Below are 21,010 nucleotides of genomic sequence, written 5' to 3'. Positions count from 1 at the left end.
TGCAGTTTCTTAAAATAGATGCACAGGGGCTCGGAGGATCTGGTGGTGAGAGATGACCAGTGCTGTGCACAAGGTCTTCAGCCCACAGACATGTGTCCACTGGTGTGGCAGATTAGGATCAGTGGATGTGCTTGGGTCTGTGGGCAGAGGACATTCCTGTGTGCCGCCTGACTGCTCTGTGGATGCCTGTCTCAAACCAAACGCTGCAGCAGTATCGAAATTCAATTCCTCTCCCTTCATGTCCCGTCCAGCGCCTCACTCCGTAGACACACAAGGGCAGACTTCTCCGGTCCTGCTAAATTTCTTTTAGCCGGCTCTTAAGAGACTGTCTTAAGAGGCGTCTAAGACAGAAACGACCGCAAAAGCAGCGGTTTAGAGGTGACACAGGGTTTTCGGGCGCAGCTGGAGGCCAGAACTGCTCGGCTTCATCGCCACCCGCGCAAGGCCACCCGGGCGAGGCACGGCTCGAAACACGCACACTGCAAGCTGCGGCGCTTCACACGAGGGTCCAGGTTTTCGAGCCCCCAGAAGCTAAACTCGTTGGGGCTCTCTCGCGCGTGCGTGGGCGTGAGTGCGAGTGGGGACTAGAAGCGGGGGGGGGTCGTGCCAGTTATCTGGCCCGCTCTGCGCCCGGAGCCGCCCTGGAAGTGGCACCCTCCTCGGCGTGGCGAGAGAGACCCGCAGGTCAGCGCGTCGCCTGGAAGAGGGGGGACTGCGGGAAACGGGCCGGTGGGTGTTGCCGCTCATCTCACGTCACGGAAGCGTGGTTGTGAAGTGGTGGGGACGGAGAAAAAGTTATAAATCTCAACCCCGAGGGGAGTGGGAAAGGGATGACTGAAGCCCCTTTAAGCGAGGCGCGCTCGGACTGGATGCTCACCATCACACTCAGGACTCAAGCTACTGTAGGAATCCTGCTGTTATTCCCGTTTCTTGCTCTCTGAACGCCGGGATGTCAGTGTGCTAATCCATCGCGTTGTTAACTCTGGACCGTCACTGGGGCAGCTGTAAAAAAGGGAATTGTGCTCTCCGAACCTTCTTTGCCGAAAGGAAAGGCATTCAAGAAACGCGATGATGTATCTTGTGTTGATAGTACTTTGCGGACTCTCTGGAAGCGCACTATCAAAGGGTGAGTTTTGATTTATTACGAACTTGCTGTGTGTAAGTAGTGCAAGTTAGACAGAAACCAATTTCTCGTCGTTTAATAAAGATCCATGCAGGCAGCGCTCAGTTCGTTTGAACAACCTACTAAAAAAATCGTTTTAAGCAGCTCTTCATTAAGCAAATACATTTCGTTTTGAGCAGAAAAATTGAATTGAGTTTGGGTTGTCGTTTTCAACGGCTTTTAATTTCTGTTTTCCTTTAAAACACACAAGAAAGCGAAGTGTATCATCATCATCACCGACCTGGGCTGGGTACTACACAGACAAATACTACAGGAACTACACTGATTTTTTTAAAAATAATAATTGTTATATTTTAACAAAGTGTAATTCTAAAATGAATCTAATAATACATATTACATCAGTTACGATTTAACTCACGATTTTTTAAAGAAGATTATACTAAGGTGAAAAATTAAAGCTGTCCGCGATTCTTTTAATGATATACCAGTGAACATCAAGGTCTGGAGTTGCCTTTTCAGTGCGGCAGATAATTCTGATATACGGACTTTACAGATCACGTCTGCAGGTGCGCAACCATCCCAGTTAATCCGGCCGCCCCGCGTTGAAGAGCTCAAATAACGGGGATTTTTAACCATCCTTGTTTTCGGCTCTGGTTAAATCAGAGAAGGGCGGCGTTTCCTTTGCCTGATAAATTAGTTGAATGGAAGGGCTAATGCAAATTACAAAAGGTCATGACCACTAGAAGGAAACTTTCCAATTTACAGGAACTCGGACTAATCAACATATATTACTAAAACAGGCACGCAGGAGTGAACTGGAGTACCACCGAATGATACGTGCTGTGTTAGTTAGTCTTTGTCAGTGTTGACTTGCTAGTAAATACGTGGTTGACTCATGAGCAGGTTCTTCGATTCTGTACTCACCAGTACATTGTTTGCTACCGACAAATGATGTTTGGGAACAGAAACATTTTGCCTGCTGCTTCTTCTCCTTGTTGAAATACAGCGTATATAGCCAAGTCGTCTTAAAGTTGTTCGTTGAATTCGTTTAAATAGATTCGAAGAAAATTACATGAATTATTGACACCCGCTGAATGCTATTATATGGTTGACCGAAAACATAATTTTAACTTGCTGCTTATTTGTAAAGCTTAATAAGCGATGGGAAAAAATGAAAATGAAATGGGAAAAAATGTATTAAAATAGTCTTGTTAATTCCGTGGTTATTGATAAGGAAAACGTAGAAAGCATTGAAAAATTGACAGATTTTAACACAAACCGTTATTGGGTTCAAATTGAACACCGACGCATCTTTTCGATAGGTTCTCAATAAAACATTTTCCATAAGTAGTATTTTAAGTCTTGTATTTTATACCTAGATGAACGCAAATATGTGCTTTCGATACAAGCTGGGTGTTAACAAACAACGAGCTTAAAACGAACACGCGTCAGTTGAAGAACATTCAACACAACGGTTGAAAAGTATCGGAAGCAGAAAAACAAAACTCAAAGGTCGTGAAGATGTTAAGTAAACGAATTACATAAAAAGTGTATTTTTTCCTGACGCGTTCTGATGTGATTATCACTTCACAGTGGGTGTGCTCTGTGGGATTTTAAGGGTTGGCTGGACCTCTTCTGCGTGGGAGATGCTGAGAAACACCAGCAACTGGCTTTTTCTGTGTAAATTCCGGAGATACTGTAAATTCATGTGGTAAAAATGTACGCCGGTTGTACAGCATCGCTGATGCGTTGCTCCAACGTCCGTTCATAGCCTTTCAATCCGGTGGAGACATTTTGCCCTGTCTGTCGATCTTCAGATCACTGAAAGTGTGATTTCATTTATTGCGAGAGCAACCGAAGAGTGTGTTGGTCATTCAAATGATATTCAGCTTAAAGTTCAGAGCAGAAAAAATAAATAAAATTAAAACAGACCCACTCTCCCGTTCAACAAGCGGTCTTGGGTCTTCTTTAGGATCTGTGCCCTATGGCTAGCATCACAGGAGTGAGTCTTTTCCCTTCACATTGCGGCACGGTGATAACCCTACTGCTCGAAACCCAGACCAAAAGATCACTTTATACCTCAGGGATTCGGCCAGCAGGACGCCAAGTTCCACGCAATACAGATAAACCTAAACTGAAGGGAAAAATATATAAAAAAAAAACAACAAACCGCTTCCCACCCTTTTGCCCTCTCCTCCCAAAATTCAAGCCGCTCACCGCGATTCGTGAAAATGCCTTTCCACCTGTTCGGTTTCGAGAAGAATGGCGAACAGCCGGGAGGGAAGACTAATGAGGCTTGAAATCTATGCGGCCCGCAGTATTCAGCGGTGTGATTGATCAGCCTGGTGTGCGGGTTCGAGAAGGTCAGGGCTTTCTGTGCGTGAGTGATCAGGCACTGGCGACCGTTCTGCTCCAAAGCGATGCGGCACCGAGCGGACTGGGTTAATCAGAAAAATATTTTTTTTTTCCAATTTTATGGGGGTGTTTTATTTTTATAGGAATACGTACTGCGTAGGACCAAATGTACAGTACTTTCGAACTCCGATTATTTCAGTGTGACTATTCTGAATGAACCGCAGCGATATCCTCTGAACGGCCTTGCTTTGTCGTGTTTTATCTCCTGGAAGGGCATGCATGTCTTTCTCACAAGTCCTGGCCTGCAGAACACAGCGTCACAGACTCGGGCCGTACAGTGGCCACTTAAACGTACCGTACCCGCTGAGCAGGTGGTTATCCGTCAGTAACACGGTAAGAAAACAAACTACCAAACTTGGAAACCGTATGAGAAAGCAACACAGGGCCATCATGCCTCGCTGCCTTGGTAAAGCCGTGTCGAAGGGTGTTCCCACTCGTGATAAACGCATTCCGGCGTGCTCGCATTTACATTTGCGATGTAACACGCCGCACTGCTGCTTGCGGGGCTGAAGCTGTTGCCCCTTGCGCACTGTGAATGGGGCTCAGTCAGGTGCAGGTCACTGTGCAGTTTGACCACTGCTTGACTGACAGCATGAATGAAGAAGCTCATCAAGGCACTAAGCCTGTCATAACGCCCATACTGGCTGAATGGTCTGATGTCTCCACCAGCCACGGAGGAACTCTGATCCCCTTGTACATGCTGACAGTAGGGGTGTCTTCCCGTTGGCTGTCCTGCTGGGCACTTGTCCTCAGAGGCCTGTGAATGGAATATTAACTAGACCTTAAGTGTTTTCAGTTGCGAACGTGTCCATTTTTTTTATTGTCGGGGGAAACGCAACACTGTTCTATGGACTGTTAAACCGAAAGCTAAACATAGAGCTTCAGTGTCATTTCCTTCACTAGAGTGAAAAATTCTAAGCTGTTTTCCAACTTTTGGGGTGGAGTCACACAATTATTTCTTTGAACACACGTGACCCGTCTGGTCCGTATGAACAGCCAGGTCTCGACTGTCCTGTCCGGGTTCTGGAGGCTCAGCGTGTGCACTAGAGCACCTGGGAGAAACCCTTCTTTGCTCTGGCACAGTTAGGCCAGTAATTTGCTGTTGTAGCTCATTAAGAGCCGAGCTGGGTTCAAGCTTGCAGGCACACTTGTACTCCAGGAGCAGGTTTGGACGCCCCTATATGGAAAAATACAGCAGTCGCTGCCAGTGACAATATTCAGTGTTAGCTTTCATTTCTCGTTAGCTTGAAATTCAGTAATTCATGCAATTTCTTTATTTTACTGATAGTTGCACTTTATTAGCATAAAAATCAGAAGGCAGTGTATTAGTTACATAAATGCAATAAAAAGATTGCATAACACCTGTAGGTCTATATCACAATAAGTACGATTGCTTTGATGTGAGGCTATTTTTATCCGATTGTTGTCTTTTTGGGGTGTGTGATTACCTCTGGATGCAGTTGCTATTGTCTGCCTTTGTCATTCTTTGCCAGAGGCCTCTTTTGTAAAAAGGTTCACATCTCTGTTGTGAAACGGAATGGACTGTTTTGAAAGGATCCCCGAAAAAGCACATCAGCTACATGCTGTGAGGAGGCAGAAGACTCGCTCTGTCAAGTAGGAGTTTCTGTGCCGGTGATGAGGCTCTGCAAGGAATTAGGAGAGGGCTTGCTTTAATAGGTGGTCTTATCGCTGCCACTATCGTTCTTTCCTGAAAGCCAGACACAACTCCAGTTATAAAAACATGTCACATTGACCTTCATCCACTTAAGGTGAAAGAAACTTCCTTTCAGTGGAGTTGCACCATCTGAACAACGGCTGCACATCTACAACAAGGGGGATTACCAAGTTATTCTGAAAGAAATGTTTACGCAAGGTTTTTTTTTCCTGGAGAAAAAAAAATATCCGCGATACCAGTCATAATTCCTCCAGAGTGAAAAAAATAATAATTATAAACTGGGGGCATAATACAGCACAGTTTTCCAGAGGTGTCTGGGAAAGAGATATTCCTGCCATGTCATCCCTCCAGGATCCCATTAGGTGAGGTTTCTGTTATGGAATGTTGTGAGAGGTTATCTTTCTGTGTGGAGAAAAATGGATGCTTTCTGCAGTGTTTTCTTAGGCTCTGGGGAGCAGGACTGGGCCTGCAGTTGTAAGAAAACAAGGTTGAAAGAGCGGACGAAAGAATGATTTAGTCTTCCATTGATTAGATAGCAGACCAATCATTCTGCTGTCAGGTCTGGACAGAGTAATCTATTAAATGTCATTATCGTGTGCTCCGTCATCTCCCCAGGAACTTTTTGTTCGGAAGGGGCAGTTTTCTGAGAACCTGTTACATGGGCTACCCCAGAAGAACACTTCGAATTACAGGGAGGGATGACGATGATTTTTAGTAATGGAATTTTTATGCAAACTAAAGTCATTTCAGATACGAGATAACAAAAAAAAATACATTTTATATAGTGTTCAGGTGGTTTGCAAATTAAACATTTAACTTGATTTCTTGCATTACAAACAAAAATACTAGCTATTCTGTGAAAATAATTGATTCATTGTACTGCTGAGAAAATAAAATAAGCCTGAAATGACATCAAACCAGATTTAAAGCATTAACTGTGCTGTACACATCCTTCCTAAAAGAGACTGTTCATTATTTGGTTTCACAGAAAAACAATTTCAATCATTTTTCCTCTGAGGAATGTCTGGGGTACTGTTTTTAGGAAGTCTAGCTGTCTCACAATTCCTAAGAAAATGGCTGAACAGGAACAAAAATGTGCATCTTATTTCAAGCATATTTTTTATCTTAGAAGTGGTCAATGAAGACAAAAAAGAAAATGTAAAAGCTAAAGAGTGAATAAATTGCATTTTGGAAAGGCGTCTGGTTCAAATGCTGTTCATCCAGAAATTTACAAGGTTGTAATGGTTACGCTGCTAGAGATGGAGCTTGGTTTGTAGCAACACATGCAATCCTAAGGATTGCTTTGCAAAAACAGTGCAAACTTTTCTAAAAGTTCTAAAAGCATTTAGGAACACCCAGACCACCTAACAACAACAGGAAGAACTACATTATTGTTCTTAGTACACTTGCTTGAAGCTATTTATTTGTTTTAAGATTTTGCCTTTGCTCATGAACTGGCTGTTGAATACATATTGTCCTTGTGAATGTGGTGTGGTACGTGGTGAAGTCAGCCTTACACTGAAATCAGAACGCTGCTGATTTGGTAGGCCAAGCACAGCAAGGCTGTTAAAAAATAGTGATGCTTAGATCATTTTTATTGTATGAAAGTTCATGGATTTTCTGGAGATCCATCTTTTCTGACCACTAAACTCTCTCTCCAGATTGTACAATGAAGATCTTTTAAGCAGAGCTTCTTTGTGTTCTGTATAAGTATGAATTTATCGTGGGGGGGGTCATTTGCATCCGTTATATGTATTTCTATATAAAGAAATAACATTATCACCAATAAACATTCGATGAAAACAATTATCTCCTGTAATGCTCTTGTATGGTATTTAACTGATGGCTGTGATTTATGTTGTGCCTTTAAACAATATTAAAGAGTGACAAGTGCCAGCTAGATGATACAGTTTCTTTTTTGTGAGAGACTGAAGAAAGGAGCTCTCTAAACTCAAATTGCCTGCCAACAAATCCAGCTAAATGTTTATGTTCTCAGTGGGTTTCTCAACCGAAAGAGAAGGACAGCAAGCTGCACGTTCACACTAGGTTAGAAATTCCCGAGAGCCTAACAACCACTCAGTACATAAACAGTTCTATAAATAACCAATAAAGGCACAACTGAGTGACATTAAGTTTTTACACACTACATATTTTGGGTAAAAATAATTCTGTAATTACCAGCGGCATCATGGTGAATCATTTTTCTTAGAAGTGCATTGTCCAATGTCAGGCCACTAAACAATTTCCTCTTTTCATGATTTCTGTGTTATAGTCACGTTACTCTGTGAATCCCTGAGGAACCCTGTGCTCTTCTAGAAATGTTCAGACCCTCATTCTTTCACGTGCAGCTGGAGTTTAGAGTCTTGCCTTTTGCAGCAGCATATGAGGACATGAGAAAGTTTCAGACAGCGAGACGCCGTGTGTCACTGGTTTTTAAGGGTTGGTTGTTGACCTGAAAATCTCTTATTGGAGAGGTCTTTGGTAGTTCAGCTGCAGCGGTTCAGCATAGTAGTTTGCTCCAGACTCCCGCTACCCTTTGTGAAAATCTTAATGCACTCCCCCCCTCAGGCCCTCCTGTGTCTTTGGGCCACTGTTTTCAGTTATCCATTTCGGATCGGACCATGGAACAGCCTGGGTGGTACCTGCTTGATGGGACCCGTTCTATCGCTCGGGAGGTGGAGCAGGTACCTCCTTCACCTTTCCAGCTGGCCAGCCTCTCCCTGACAAAGGCCCTTGCCATGGTGTGATCGCAAGCACATCGGTGTTGGGTGGAGTTCGCCAACAGGGAGAGATCACAGCTGGTAACAGTTGCCTGTAGTGGCGGGGGGGTCACCATGTCTTGCTAGCTTTTAAAGTTTCTTCCTGCCACACCTGTTCAAACTGCAAAGGAACAGGAAAAGATGTGTTCCGCCTTGAGCGAGACAGTCTAGCCTCCCTCTCTGCCTCTCTCTCTTTCATTCCTGCCCTCTCCTTCTCTTCTTTACCCACCTCTGCAGCCAAATCACTGGTATTTCACTCATTCGTTTTATTTTTCAGTGCGGACTTGACCTCTGCCATTTGAATGATGTTTCATTGACTAGCACAGCTGAAATTCTCATTTTTAGTTTTTAGAAGTACTAGTGAGGAAGTGTTTTGAAATGTATGCTTTTGAACTTAGAGTATTTGTATAAGCTCTGAAAAGAAATGGCATGTAGACTCTCAGGCTTATCAATTATTAGAGCATAGGCGCTTGTCATTTTTTATCACAAACCACCTAGGGGACAGCCTCCAAACTTTCAGAAAGCTGGTTTTCATGAATTCATGAATAAGAGCAACATTGTGATTAAGATGATCTCCAGGTTTTCCCAGACACAACTAAGGTCAGGCCTGTTACAGTACTTTTATCACAAACAGTTATGTTCTAATGTTAAAAAAATATTTTCACAGATAACAGACAGCATATCAGTCTGCCTAATATTGTCCCAGTCCTGTGTTGCAGTTTGGATATAACACCACTTTATAAAAACACATGAGTTTAAAGAGCAGCAAAGTGTACTTACAGTTATGCATCGTATGATTAGAAGATAATCAATTGCAATGTAATATACAATAGTAATCCTGTACTGCAATCAGCAGTGATTTTGTATTGGTTGTATATGGCAGTACCAGACATCTGCAGTCAGTGGCACATGTATCTGCGCATGTTTCTTGCTCTTCTCTGGAAAATCAGACACTGTTAACAGCTTTACTTGCTCCTTTGCAATCTGGACCCTTAAACATACTCTGTAGGTGTTGCCACATTGTCTGAGAGCAGCAGACAGGTTGCTTACAAATAACCATCATCACAAGCTCCACTGCTGCTCCATAGCAAACTAGCAGCTCATGGCTTTCATAGTCTTCTGACTGTGCAGAATAAACGCCGATGTTTGTTTGATTAAAATGACCCAGGAGGCCAAAGTCTAGTAATAGAAACCATTTTCTGCTGCACGATTCTAATCGTTCAAAACTGGTCATTTAAGCCTTCTTTGATAACCTGTCCCACCAGCTTGTACAAACCTAGAGAATTATGTGAAAGGTGTTGTGATAGCAAATGACATGTGTCAGCTCAGGGATTAGTATGGGTTCGACAAGCGTCGTATAGCAGAGAAGACCAGTTATGTCAGTAAACACAGCTTGAGGCTCGAATCCCGTAAAAGACCCCTAGCAGTGTTTTGTGATCGACAGCTGGTCAAATGTTGATCTTTCCTCCTGTGGAAAATGTGAAGCTGGTGTCCAAGCTGTCAATCTAAAGGCACTTCAGGACTTATCTGGTGTTTAGACAAGAACCTCAGGTTAACCACTGTCTGACAAACTTCTGAAACCAAAGCCAGTGTGGAATGTGGTCCGCACTGTTCACTAAGCCCAACAGCTAAAGCAAGGAATTGAAATGCCCTAGTCAAATGTTCAATCCAGGTTACCCCAGGAGCATATTGAAGAGTACTGGGCTGCCATATGTTATAATGTGTTTTTTCTGTTTGCTACATCCCTTTATAGTTAACGTATAGCAATTGATGACAATCCCTTCCATCTTCTTCCAGTCCCGAGATCCAAAGGAAGGCTAAGTTTGCCTGTCCTGAGTGTCCTTGGTAGACAGCTTGTCATTGAGGCCAACCAGACTCTGCAGCTGCAGTGCAAGTAAGTACAACAGCTTCTGTGATTATTTGTATTTAAAGGAGGATTTAATTTAGGAATGAAAAAATTGCCCATAGTCCTGCGTAGGATTGTTTTTTATCAGCATTTGGGGAGCAGTTAATGCTAAACAATGGTAAACAGTTACTGCTAATGCAGTTGGCTGTTTCTACTGCTCCCTGAGTGGATTTGTGTGCCTGGCAGATGCTCTCACAGACTGCGGAGACACCTGTGACTCTTACAGTTTCAGTGGGAATGATCTCGGCCGTCTAGAAGAAAGAGGCCACATGAAAATGAATAACTAGGAAGAAGGCTGCTTATCTTTCTAGTGAAGAGCAAATATAAAATACTTATAAGTAACACTGACAAGCAGGCCAGGGACTCACACGCACCCATGGAGCACAGGCGAACAAGAGGTGCATTGAGGGAAATTGTTCAGTGTGCTTGACATCTGTCTGGGCGACTTGTTCGGTTACTCTGGGTAATCTGCTGTGTCCCCTGTGTGTTCCCTGCAGGGGCAGGTTGGAGCTCTCCTGGGCGTATCCGGAGAGAGTGACTGTGGGCAGACAGAAGCTGAATATCACAGGGAATCGTTGCGGAAGAGGCAAAGAGCTCTACTGCAGCACCTTAACCCTCGTCGCAGCCCAAGCTCAGAGCACTGGCTCCTACAGCTGCAAGTACTCGCGGAAGAGGAAAAGACAGGCAACTGTGTATGTTTACATCAAAGGTAAGGGGCTGTGTTAAAATATATATATATGTGTGTGTGTTAAATACAGGTGAGAGAGTACTGAGCTACTGTAAATAAACCCATGCTAATTTATTAATAAAAGTCCCCAAAGTGCTCCATCCCCTGCAGAAGAGGAGCACCTACCTAACACCAATGTGACAATGGCACATGGCATAGGCTCAGGGTGGCCATTAGGCAGGATGATGGGATTAATAACCCTACGCTTTAGGAAAGTGTTTTGGGATCTTTCACAACCAAGTGGGGAGGACCTCAGTGTAACATCTTGTCCAACTGGCAACACCTCTAGCACAGTTTTACTGGACACCATACTGGAGCTTGAATTCAGAAATTCTGGTCCACCAACACCTCTTACAGCAGCAACCTGTTTTTTTTCGCTGGAGGTCTCCCATCTTTGTCTGACCAGGCTCAGCCTTGCTGAGCTTCTGGGACCTGAGGAGATCAGGCTACAGTGTGGTAGTCCTGCAGTCTGTTGGAATGTCTTCCTTCCACTGGGTTTCTCTGAATTAAAAGTAGTATTTTCCTGCACTGTGGCATCCCTTACATCACAATACGTCTCTGATGCCTACAGACTTGAACTATTCCTTAATGTCCGATGCAACAGTGAACCAAACTGCAAAGCTGAAAAGATCTTCCCTTCACTTTCTCTGGTCTTGGGGCATTGCTCTCACTCTTTTGACACAGATCCCAGAACATAAGGCGTTAGGAATGTTGTCAGACAGAAGTCTGTTCCAACATACAGGACTGGCTAAGACGTTTAAGTGCTTCATACATATGCAGCGGGCAAGACCCAGCAGGCAAGAAACACAATGATGACACTACAACAAGAATCCATATTAAATCTTCATCATTACGTTCCTCTGACCTTGGGAATCGCTGCCGTCGAGCCCTCATGGTGTTTCCTGCAGTCGCACATGGTCTCGCCCAGCTCCGGGGTGAGCTCCATCAGGACCAGGGAACCAGCCCTTTCCTACTCTAGTGCCTGGCTCTACTTGGCCCGCAGGTTCCAGCAGGTCTGGCTCCCCTTTTCAGTGTGACAGATGTTAATCTGGGGCTTCTTAACGTGCTTAAGTTTTCCAAAAGACACCTGAAATCCTGGACTCTAAATCCCTTCATGTCTTTCAAAGCTAATGGAGTGCTGTTTCACAGTACTCATCTTTGTTAAGAGTGTTTGTTTGCAACATCTTCATATATATAACACACCTTTATTAAATAGTATATGCACATGCTTTGGCAGCCTTTGTCTGTTGGTTGATATGTAAAAGCGAAAGTAAAAGCTAGGTATCTGTGTAGGCACTGCTGTGTATATACACATGGTTAACGCTTTTGATGAGACTGTTGTACAAGTATTAGACATCTTAAAGACCATCAAGAGTTACTATTTAAACTTTGTTACAAGCACCAACAGTTTACTCAATGCCATAGTGTTTTCTGCTATTATGGCAGCTTTATTTGTACATGCTTGGTCTAACTGAGAAGAAACCAAGCTTTTCCTTTAGCGATATTAGATCAGAATCCTCCAAACCGTGTACACAGCACCTCAAGGTAAAGTACACACGAGCAGCAACTGTGGTGCTGTGCTAGGCAGTCCATCGCATGCAGCTATCAGATCTGACTCTTTGTCAATCACTCATATAAGTTATCAACCTCATTTACTTTTCATCCATGAAGCTAATAAGCGCCTTTTGCACTTCAAAACACAGCTTAGAATGAAAAGAGCTTCAGTAGGAAATTGCCACAGGACTGTGCTGTCCCACAGAGTGAGACAAAAATCCCGGGAAAACTGGCACAGCTGCGTTAGACCCGTACGCTTGGGCTCGCTCCGGGACAAAAATAGGTGATTCTGAGAGGTGATCAAAAAATAACCCACAGGAATGCCCAGCAGCACTTTTCCCAAGACAGCCTTCTTATCAGTGCTGGCTGCCCGTTTCCTGAGGCTGGGGAAACTGGCAGGGAGCGGGGAGGAGCTCTCTGGGCGCACCGAGCTCAAGCGGGGCTCTGTCTGCCGACACGGCTCCTCGACAGCTCCTCCTCAGGCCAGCTGATGCTCCCCTGCTCCGCCGTCAGGATGCGGCTGCGCTCCTCTCAGCTGGCCTGGGGCTCTGTGAGGCGCATGAGGGAGTCCTGGCCCGCTCGTGCTTCTTCTGGTCCTCTCACTGCTGCTCAGCATCGACTGCTGAGACTGTGCGCCAGTTCATTTTTAGCTGCTCTTTGGAATCAGCATGTAAAAGGAAATATGGGATTAAATAGTCCTTGGGGTACTTTTGTTGAATTTTTTTTTCTTTTTCTTCTCCCGTTGCTCCAACGAACAATGGATGAACAACACCCAATACCTTAAATGGCACAGGGCATATCACAAAATGGCAGAGAAAAAGAAAGCAAGCCCTTGAGCTGTTTTCACAGCACAGCTGGGACTGGAGCCCTGGGGGAAATGACTGTTTGTAGGCCAGTGCACTGGACGTACTGAGTGCTGGTCTTTCACTACTTCTTTAATAACTTCTGTTCTTACTAATGGCTGCACTATATAAGTGCCTTCAAGGAAACTACAATGCTATTTTAAAATAAAATTTGATAGTACCAACTATATAGAATTGTAAAGAACACCAAATTCTTTTTGGGATTTAGCAACCCAAAATGTATCTGGCCTACAAACTAAACATTATGAATGACCTTAAGTGACACCACATTAAACAGGCCGTTTTTTAGTGTCATACAAATAATCACACCAGCATTACTGGAGAGAAGGTGGCAGTAATGGCTCTGCTCGAGGGGCCTGGCTTCCCCCCCTGCAGCCTGGGAGCTCCAGGCAGGTGTCGCCCTGTCCCACACTGCCAGTTTCAGCACTGATCCTCTGTGGAACAGCTCCCACTCGGAGAGGCAGAGAGAGGGGCTGTGACTGCGAGCGCGGTGAAGCCCTCAGCTCAGCCATGGTGCGCCGGGAACGACGTTTCAAAAACGGGCTCTAACAGGCTGCAAAGTGCCCTCGCAGTTGACTTTTCTAAACTGTAAGCTGGTTGACCGTTTGGCTGATGTTTCAAATGTTTTTACATGCCGAACTCTGAACTGTGAAATGAGACTTTGTTGTGAGTGAGGAGATGCAACTCAAATGTTCTTACGCACTGTTGTTTATGTTTGGCTGCTTTGGATGGGAGCCTGTAGCTCTTTTTCTGTTTTACCCATGAATGAAATATTCTGCGGCGCTGTCCGGGTAGTTACCTGGGTGTGTCTCTCGCAGATAGCTCCAGGCCCTTTGTGGAGCTGCACAGTGAGAACCCAGAGGTTGTCTACATGACAGAGGGCAGTGGGCTGATCATTCCCTGCCGAGTGACTGCTCCAGACATCACCGTCTCCCTGAACAAGGTGGGTGATTGAAGGCCTTCACTGGCCTGTGTCCCGTGTCCGATTGCTGTCTGGATGCGATGCGTACAGCAGCACACGTCCTCACCTCCTCTTGTGTGCTGTGTCTGACAGCAGTCGCACAGCAGTGCGACTGATCAAGATACTTCTGATCAAGCTGATGAACAGTGGAGGTCTGGAGAGACTCTACAAGTGTGGTGGGTCTTCTATGCCCTGGTATTTCCAGTTAATCCGCCATGACTCAGGCAGTCAATGATACTTCCTAAACAAAACAAAGAAAATTAGCTCTTATCTTTGCCCTGATTAGTTTTTCTTTGATACTTCTTGAAAAACATCTGACGGATTAGAGGAAAACCATATGTGAAGACTCAGGACCGAATTGTCTGAGGCGTGCGGTTATTTTTAGCACAATCCAAACAAAAGGGACTTTATAAAGATCCGGCAGAAGCCCTGTGAGAATACGTCTACAGAAAAATAAAGCGCTGTCCCCCACATAGTGACTGGACGCTAAGCCTTTAAAATAGAGCAGCCAGAGACGGCACATGAGGCTCGGTTTCTCCGCTGTGGCGCGGCCTTGGCCATCCAGGTAGGTCGTTTCTCTCTGTTAGCCAGTGCGGAAGGAGGCCAGCGCCGCTTGCTGTGAAAATGCGGTGGCATTTCTCTCTTCCCCTTCACTAGGCAAGAAAATCCCCCTGTGCCTGCGAGCCGACCAGGCACTGAGAACCCCAAGGTCTCATCACTCCGCCTTCTCACGTCCTCCTCTCTCTCTCCGGGCGCGCTCATCTCTGCCGCATGGGAAAGACCACCGGAGACAGGAAGCCTTACTTTCCTTTTTCCCTGGGCTTGAAGTACCCTCCAGCTGCCGCCTGGAAGGGGCAGGGAATCGCCTTGATTTCCATAATTGATTTTGCAGATATATCCGTGAGTGCCGTGCGACTCAGATAAACTGTGAGCTGGCATTGGATGCGGAGCGTGGGTAAAATCAAAACTTCACTCACTCCACAGGCAGCTATACATTCCTGAGGAACGTTTAGGTAAAGGCAGCACTGGGTTTTTAACATTTAAACTGGAAGCTGCATAACCCTTTTCCATTAATCCACACTACTGCTCATTTTATTTTTTATTTGGCTGCTAATTTCATCTAGAGCAACTTATGACTGCACAGGTATTTATATAGCAGGATATTTTACTGAAGTAATTCAGATGAAGTACCTTGCTCCACAGACATCTCTCCCCTGGGATTTGAACCCACAACCTTCCAGTCACAAGTCCAGAGCCCTGACCACTGCACCACGCTTCTGTGTCTCATTTCAGCAGCATCAGACAGGAATGGTCAGAACAGAGCCGATGGCTTGCAGGAACAGTAGAGGCTGTGTGGTGTATGTGACCCCATGTCCGTGAATTCCTTAGGAATAAAGTGGGAGGACACTCCCTCCAGCTGGGATTAGATAAACGGGTCATGTGGATTGTGTAAGATCTGAATAAACACAGTAGACTGCTTTCAAAATGATATCCCCTAGGATTTGGAGAAACCGTGTTGAGTATCAAGGACCATTCCTGAAAACCTTCAGTCAAAATTGATTGAAAACTTTACATTGGCATACAAAACTGCAAGCCAGAGCTTCGTCCGTATCTACATTGGCCTTTGAAGGTTTATTTTGTCTGCTTTTTGATGTCATTGCTTTCTGGGGTACGTTTTGTGACTGGTTGCTGTCGTATCCTGAAAGCAGGAGAGAGTGGAGAGGATACCTGCTGAAAGATGTTTTCCACAAGGGTATAATTGAACGATATTGTATTGCGCTCTTCTTAAAGAACTTTCGGCAATTGTTTCAGTTTTCCTTCCTTGATGAGACACTCTGAGTATCCTCAGAGGGCACACAGGAAACTTGTTCTGGTGAGAGATGAGAGCAAGGGGACGGTCCGGCAGAGTGAGCAAGGACTCGGACACAGGAGTCCTAGAGACGAGACTCCTCTCAACTGAGAGCTCTCTAGTGGCTATAATCTGCAAGAAGGTTATTCTAGATTGGCTGCTTATGATTTAGGGATGAGTGGAAATTATGTGGGATTTCTACTAAAACGGAGGCTTGTCCTTAGCTAAGGGCTTGTGGGGCTGTGGATCAAGCAACTTAGCAATGGTTCTTGAAGTCTAAACCCTAGTCTAAATCATAAACCCTTAAGTCTAAATTCATTAGAGACACAACTAGATGACATCCTTTCATTGATTTGCTATTAACTACCTAGCCAAATGTCTCCTCTCATTGATAATCATTCATCTGTTTTAATGGTTTTTAAAATATTAAGGCTCTGAAAATGTCTTCAGTTTTTTCCCAAAATAAACAACTGTTTTGATATCTTTAAGAATTTTTTTCCGTAGGTTTTAATACAGACATTTCCCTTCAATGAGAATGGAGCACTTGCGCATTCTAAAAATATACTCTTTACCGGGGCTTCTCAGATATTTACACAATTTTTCTTTTTCCTGGAAGGACTTAGCACTTAGCTTATATCCTTAAATGGGCTCACATCCCTGAAAAACAAGTACAACAGGCAATGCGCTTTCACTTTAGTTGTGAACGAAACAAGTTCATTTTCCAAAACTGTGACCCCGATCCCTGCCGGGACAGAACAGAGTCAGCGAGTCTGTATCCTGTAGTAACAGGATGTCGCTAGATGGCCTCGAGTCACGTTTCACACATCCGTGCAGTCTCCTTCACACCCCTGGCCAGAGCAGGAGGGCTTGTCATTAGCAGTGTGATTGATGTAGTCAGTCTGTGAAGCCCCTTCTGAGCAAAGCCTTATTTCTTCTGGCTTCTTGCATTTTTTATTTCCCCACTTAAAAAAAAAATCTGTTGATTGTAGCTTTAAAGGTAGACTATAGAATGTCTTTAATGTATAGTTTCTGTATGCATTAGTGAACAGTACCTAGTTCTGTAATTGTATTGATAATACGTGAACAATGGAAGGAAACAAGTCCATTCACACTGCTGTTGTGTGCTGCATTTACATACTAGTTCTCATAGTGTGCATATTATTGTCCACATATTCAATTTAAACGTGTTATACATTTATCACAGCTCAAGTGCATTAAAGACTGATCCTCTTTTTAGGAATGCAAGAGTGTGAAAGAACCCACAACTAGCAGGTCATGGGTTAAAAATCCCTGTGACTCTGTTATCCTAGCTATTAGCTCTTTGCATCTGTTGTGGAAATGCGTCACGAATCGTAGTAACTCAGAAACAAAATAAGGCAGGCGTGTTCTGCATCTCGCGCACTGAATTTGCCAAACACACGTCAACTGCATCGCTGGATGAAGGGATCCTTTTCTTCTCTCTCTCTCGTTCAGCAGTTTCCTGCAGAAAGGCTTGTTCCTGATGGGAAAAGTGTAATCTGGAATAGCAAGCAGGGCTTCATTATTCCATCCCCTACGTACAGGAACATTGGGCTGTTCTCCTGCGAGACGGTGGCGAATGGAGTCCTGTACAGCACCAAATATTTAACACACAGGCAAGGTGAGCATGATTCCACGAGTCACAGTTTGCAATGTGCTGGGAATGAAAAAAAAGCTTGTTTTGTGCTGCTCGTATTCACACGTACTGCATGTGTTTCTTTGTGCAGTGAATAAAATCATCGATGTGTACCTGAACGCCACCAGTCCTCTGAGGATGCTCCATGGAGACAGGCTGGCTCTGAACTGCACTGTCACTGCAGAGTGGAACGCCAGGGTAGTGTTCACCTGGAGCTATCCTGGGAAGGTGAGAACAGAGCACTGCCTTTATCACTTCAGCTGGAGAGCAGAGCACTCCCTGTATCACTCCTGCTGGAGAACAGAGCACTCCCTGTATCATTCCAGCCTGCTGTTTAATTACATTTTCAGTTCTCTCTCTTTCCTTTTAACAGCTGGATTGTTGTTACCAAAACAAACAATTTCTTTATTGTTTACCAATAAACTGCATTTAACAGGGAAACATGAATCAGAGGTGGAGAAAGTGGAAGTATATTTAAATCTGAAAACACATAATGAAACTGAACTCAGGCACAGAAGTCCTAGAAACCAAGCTCCTCTTAGCTTTCAGTTTGAGATCATTATAATGGTTATAGTTTGCAAGTAGGCTGCTTTTGATTGGCTGCTTTTGATGGAGGAATGGCTTAAAATGTCCTAAGGACTAAAACCTCTACTTAGTCTTGAGCAGAGAAAACTACTTAGTCCTGATACAAGTATTCAAAATTCTCAACGAGAGTGACGGTCACTGCAGTGAACTTCTGTATTTCCAAGTCACCAGTGAAATATCCACCACAAGATGCACAAGAAATGGTAGTGCATTTCAAATTGAAATCTCGGGACACCCCTTTCCACAACGAGGTTTAGGATTATGGACCTAACTATGTTGTTGAGGCTTCTTTCCAAAAACAACTGCATCCTCGGATCAATTAACTACTGATTATCAAAGAGGCTGGATGGCCTCTTCTTGTTTGTGACATTCATGTTCTTAGCCCTTTTAGAATCAGGATGAATGACTCTCTTGAAACTGAATGCCTTTACCATGCATCCAGTTGTTTTCTCCCTCAGCTTCTAACGTCTTCAACTGGGCGGGAAACAAGGGTGGTACCTGTACATTCTTTCCTTACCACAGCTGTGAATAATGGCTTCTTCAGGGTTTTTATTTCCATCCTACTGTTAATTCTTTCTTAAAGCCGACTGCAGAGCTGAACATTGGCCGCGCTGCCGTTTGTAAGAACACTAAATTCTTTTTGGGATTTAGCAACCCAAAATGTATCTGGCCTACAAACTAAACATTATGAATGACCTTAAGTGACACCACATTAAACAGGCCGTTTTTTAGTGTCATACAAATAATCACACCAGCATTACTGGAGAGAAGGTGGCAGTAATGGCTCTGCTCGAGGGGCCTGGCTTCCCCCCCTGCAGCCTGGGAGCTCCAGGCAGGTGTCGCCCTGTCCCACACTGCCAGTTTCAGCACTGATCCTCTGTGGTAACCCTTGTAAACCAAAGCGCCAACATTCACCCCTGTCTTCTCACTCCTCAAGGCCAACAACTCCGCCACCATCACTAAACGGATGATTCAGGGGAGCGCCAACGTCTTCTACAGCGTGCTGGTGATTGACCCACTGCGCTCCTCCGACAGGGGCCTGTACAGGTGCCAGGTGCAGAGCGGCCCCTCGTCCCGGCAGACCAACACCACCCTCGTTGTCTATGGTGAGGAAGACCTCTTTTATGTTCTTCATCTCCGTGATTCTTTCTGCCTTTCTGCTTGGTTCCAGAAACGGTCAGTCTCTTATATTATTCATATATAAAACTGTTGATATTGAATCCTAAGCTACTTATATTTGTTTCTATTTATGCAGCTGTATTGAAATGCTCTGCATAAAAGTTGGTTTCTCCAGGCACAAGAACAACATCCCACTCCGGATTTGAACTGCCGTTCAGTCAGTTAGGGGTCCAGAATTTACTTGCTTAATCCCAGCTACTTCTACCTGCTGTAAAGCCAAACTCAGAACTCATTCTCATACAGGCCTTCCAATCCAGGCTCAAAACCTTGGCCCCTGGCATCTTCTTCTGCTTCTAATCCTTGTTCTTAAATGTGCTAATTTTGTTATCTTCTCTCTTTTTAACTTTTTTTGTCTTACTACAAGTTGCTTTGAGAAGTTACTTTTAAAAATAATAATCCTTACGCTTATATACTGTAGCATTTTTCTGGACACTTCACTCAAAGCGCTTTACAGGTGATGGGGATCCCCTCCACCTGCACCAGTGTGCAGCCCCACCTGGATGATGCACCAGTACACTCCCCACACTCCAGCTCCCAGCTGGGAGGAGAGCTGAGTGATGAAGCCAGTTCAGAGATGGGGATTATTAGGAGGTCATGACTGGTAAAGGCCAAGGGGAAATTTTGGCCAGGATACTGGGGTTATCACCCCTACTCTTTTCTAGAAACACCCTGGGATTTTTAATGCCCACAAAGACTCAGGTTATGGGCTTTAGGACCCGCACAGACCACAGGGTGAGCGCCCTCTACTGGTGCCACTAACACCTCCTCCTGCAGCAACCTTAGCTTACCATCCAGGTACTGGCCAGGCTCATGCCTGCTGAGCTTCAGTGGGTTGCCAGTTGTGACCTTCTGGCTAATTTATAGCACTTGGGAGATGGTGGGCACAATGGCTCCAAAATAATTTACTTAAAAGCACGATCTGCCTTCATCTGAAACGTATCTGTCAAGATGATGGCTTCAGTGATCCTGCTTTTCTGGACGGACATCCAGAACGCACAGCCCTAGTCTGCATCATACCTCACCACACCTCCAAAGACGAAACCAAGCTTTTACCCTGCCTTCACTGTGCTGCCCACTGTGCCTTGTCCTGCCCATGCCCTTTCATGCCACCGTGAGCTTTTACATTGATAAGAAGAAGTGGCAGCAGGCTGTGAACAGGATGCCAAAGCTTGGCATGCAGATCTGCTCCTGTGGACGTGTCCTCTGAAGGAAAAAGGCTTTCGCGTCACTGTTGTTTGTACTTCCTTGAAGCAAATGTGCTCACTCCCATCCTTGGGTCCCATGTTCTATTTATACCCAGTAGAGTGATCTACTTTTCCTTTCTTTCCACAGAAAAGCCTTTCATTAATCTGAAACACAGACACGGACCCGTGGTGGAAGTGACAGCCGGCCAGAAGTCCTACCGGCTTTCATCCAAGCTTAGGGCCTTCCCATCTCCGGAAGTTATATGGTACGGGAGTCATTTACTGTAACATGCGATCCACGCCGGTGGGCGGGGGTGCCTGAGAACCGAGCGCTGAGAGCAGTCGCTTCAGCCGCTGTCTTTTTGGGAAAGAAAAAAGTCATCAAGATACTGAAGATTCCCAGATAGTCCACAGGGGTTATTTTTTTTAACTTGAAAGAGGCTTTTTTTAGTTCCATTGGAGTGAATAAGGAAAAGAATTACCCCCAGGCAGAAGGAGTATGTCCTGTTCATATATAGGAACAAGAAAAGGTTATTTCCACACTCTTTTCCACTTTTCGGTGTGAAATTAACCCAC

General features: G+C 44.7%; 1 protein-coding gene across 5 annotated transcripts in view; it reads left to right on the top strand.

The window, feature by feature from the left end:
- The first annotated feature begins 657 nt into the window (after positions 1-657).
- The window catches only part of flt1 (fms related receptor tyrosine kinase 1), a 59,025-nt gene continuing 38,672 nt past the window's right edge, over positions 658-21,010 (top strand). For 2 of the 5 annotated variants that reach the window (XM_015341391.2, XM_015341388.2), the window contains exons 1-8: positions 661-1,126; positions 9,770-9,866; positions 10,376-10,587; positions 13,841-13,965; positions 17,309-17,471; positions 17,578-17,714; positions 19,009-19,177; positions 20,583-20,700. In XM_015341391.2, coding sequence (XP_015196877.2) covers positions 1,069-1,126; positions 9,770-9,866; positions 10,376-10,587; positions 13,841-13,965; positions 17,309-17,471; positions 17,578-17,714; positions 19,009-19,177; positions 20,583-20,700 — 1,079 coding nt within the window. In that variant the 5' untranslated portion in view covers positions 661-1,068. Of the gene's footprint in view, positions 1,127-9,769; positions 9,867-10,375; positions 10,588-13,840; positions 13,966-17,305; positions 17,472-17,577; positions 17,715-19,008; positions 19,178-20,582; positions 20,701-21,010 lie in introns of all 5 variants that reach the window. The other 3 variants (XM_015341390.2, XM_015341387.2, XM_015341389.2) reach the window with 3 other exon arrangements.

Source organism: Lepisosteus oculatus, chromosome 5 (assembly GCF_040954835.1).
Source record: "Lepisosteus oculatus isolate fLepOcu1 chromosome 5, fLepOcu1.hap2, whole genome shotgun sequence".
Taxonomy (NCBI): domain Eukaryota; kingdom Metazoa; phylum Chordata; class Actinopteri; order Semionotiformes; family Lepisosteidae; genus Lepisosteus; species Lepisosteus oculatus.
This window is presented reverse-complemented; position numbering and strand designations above follow the sequence as displayed.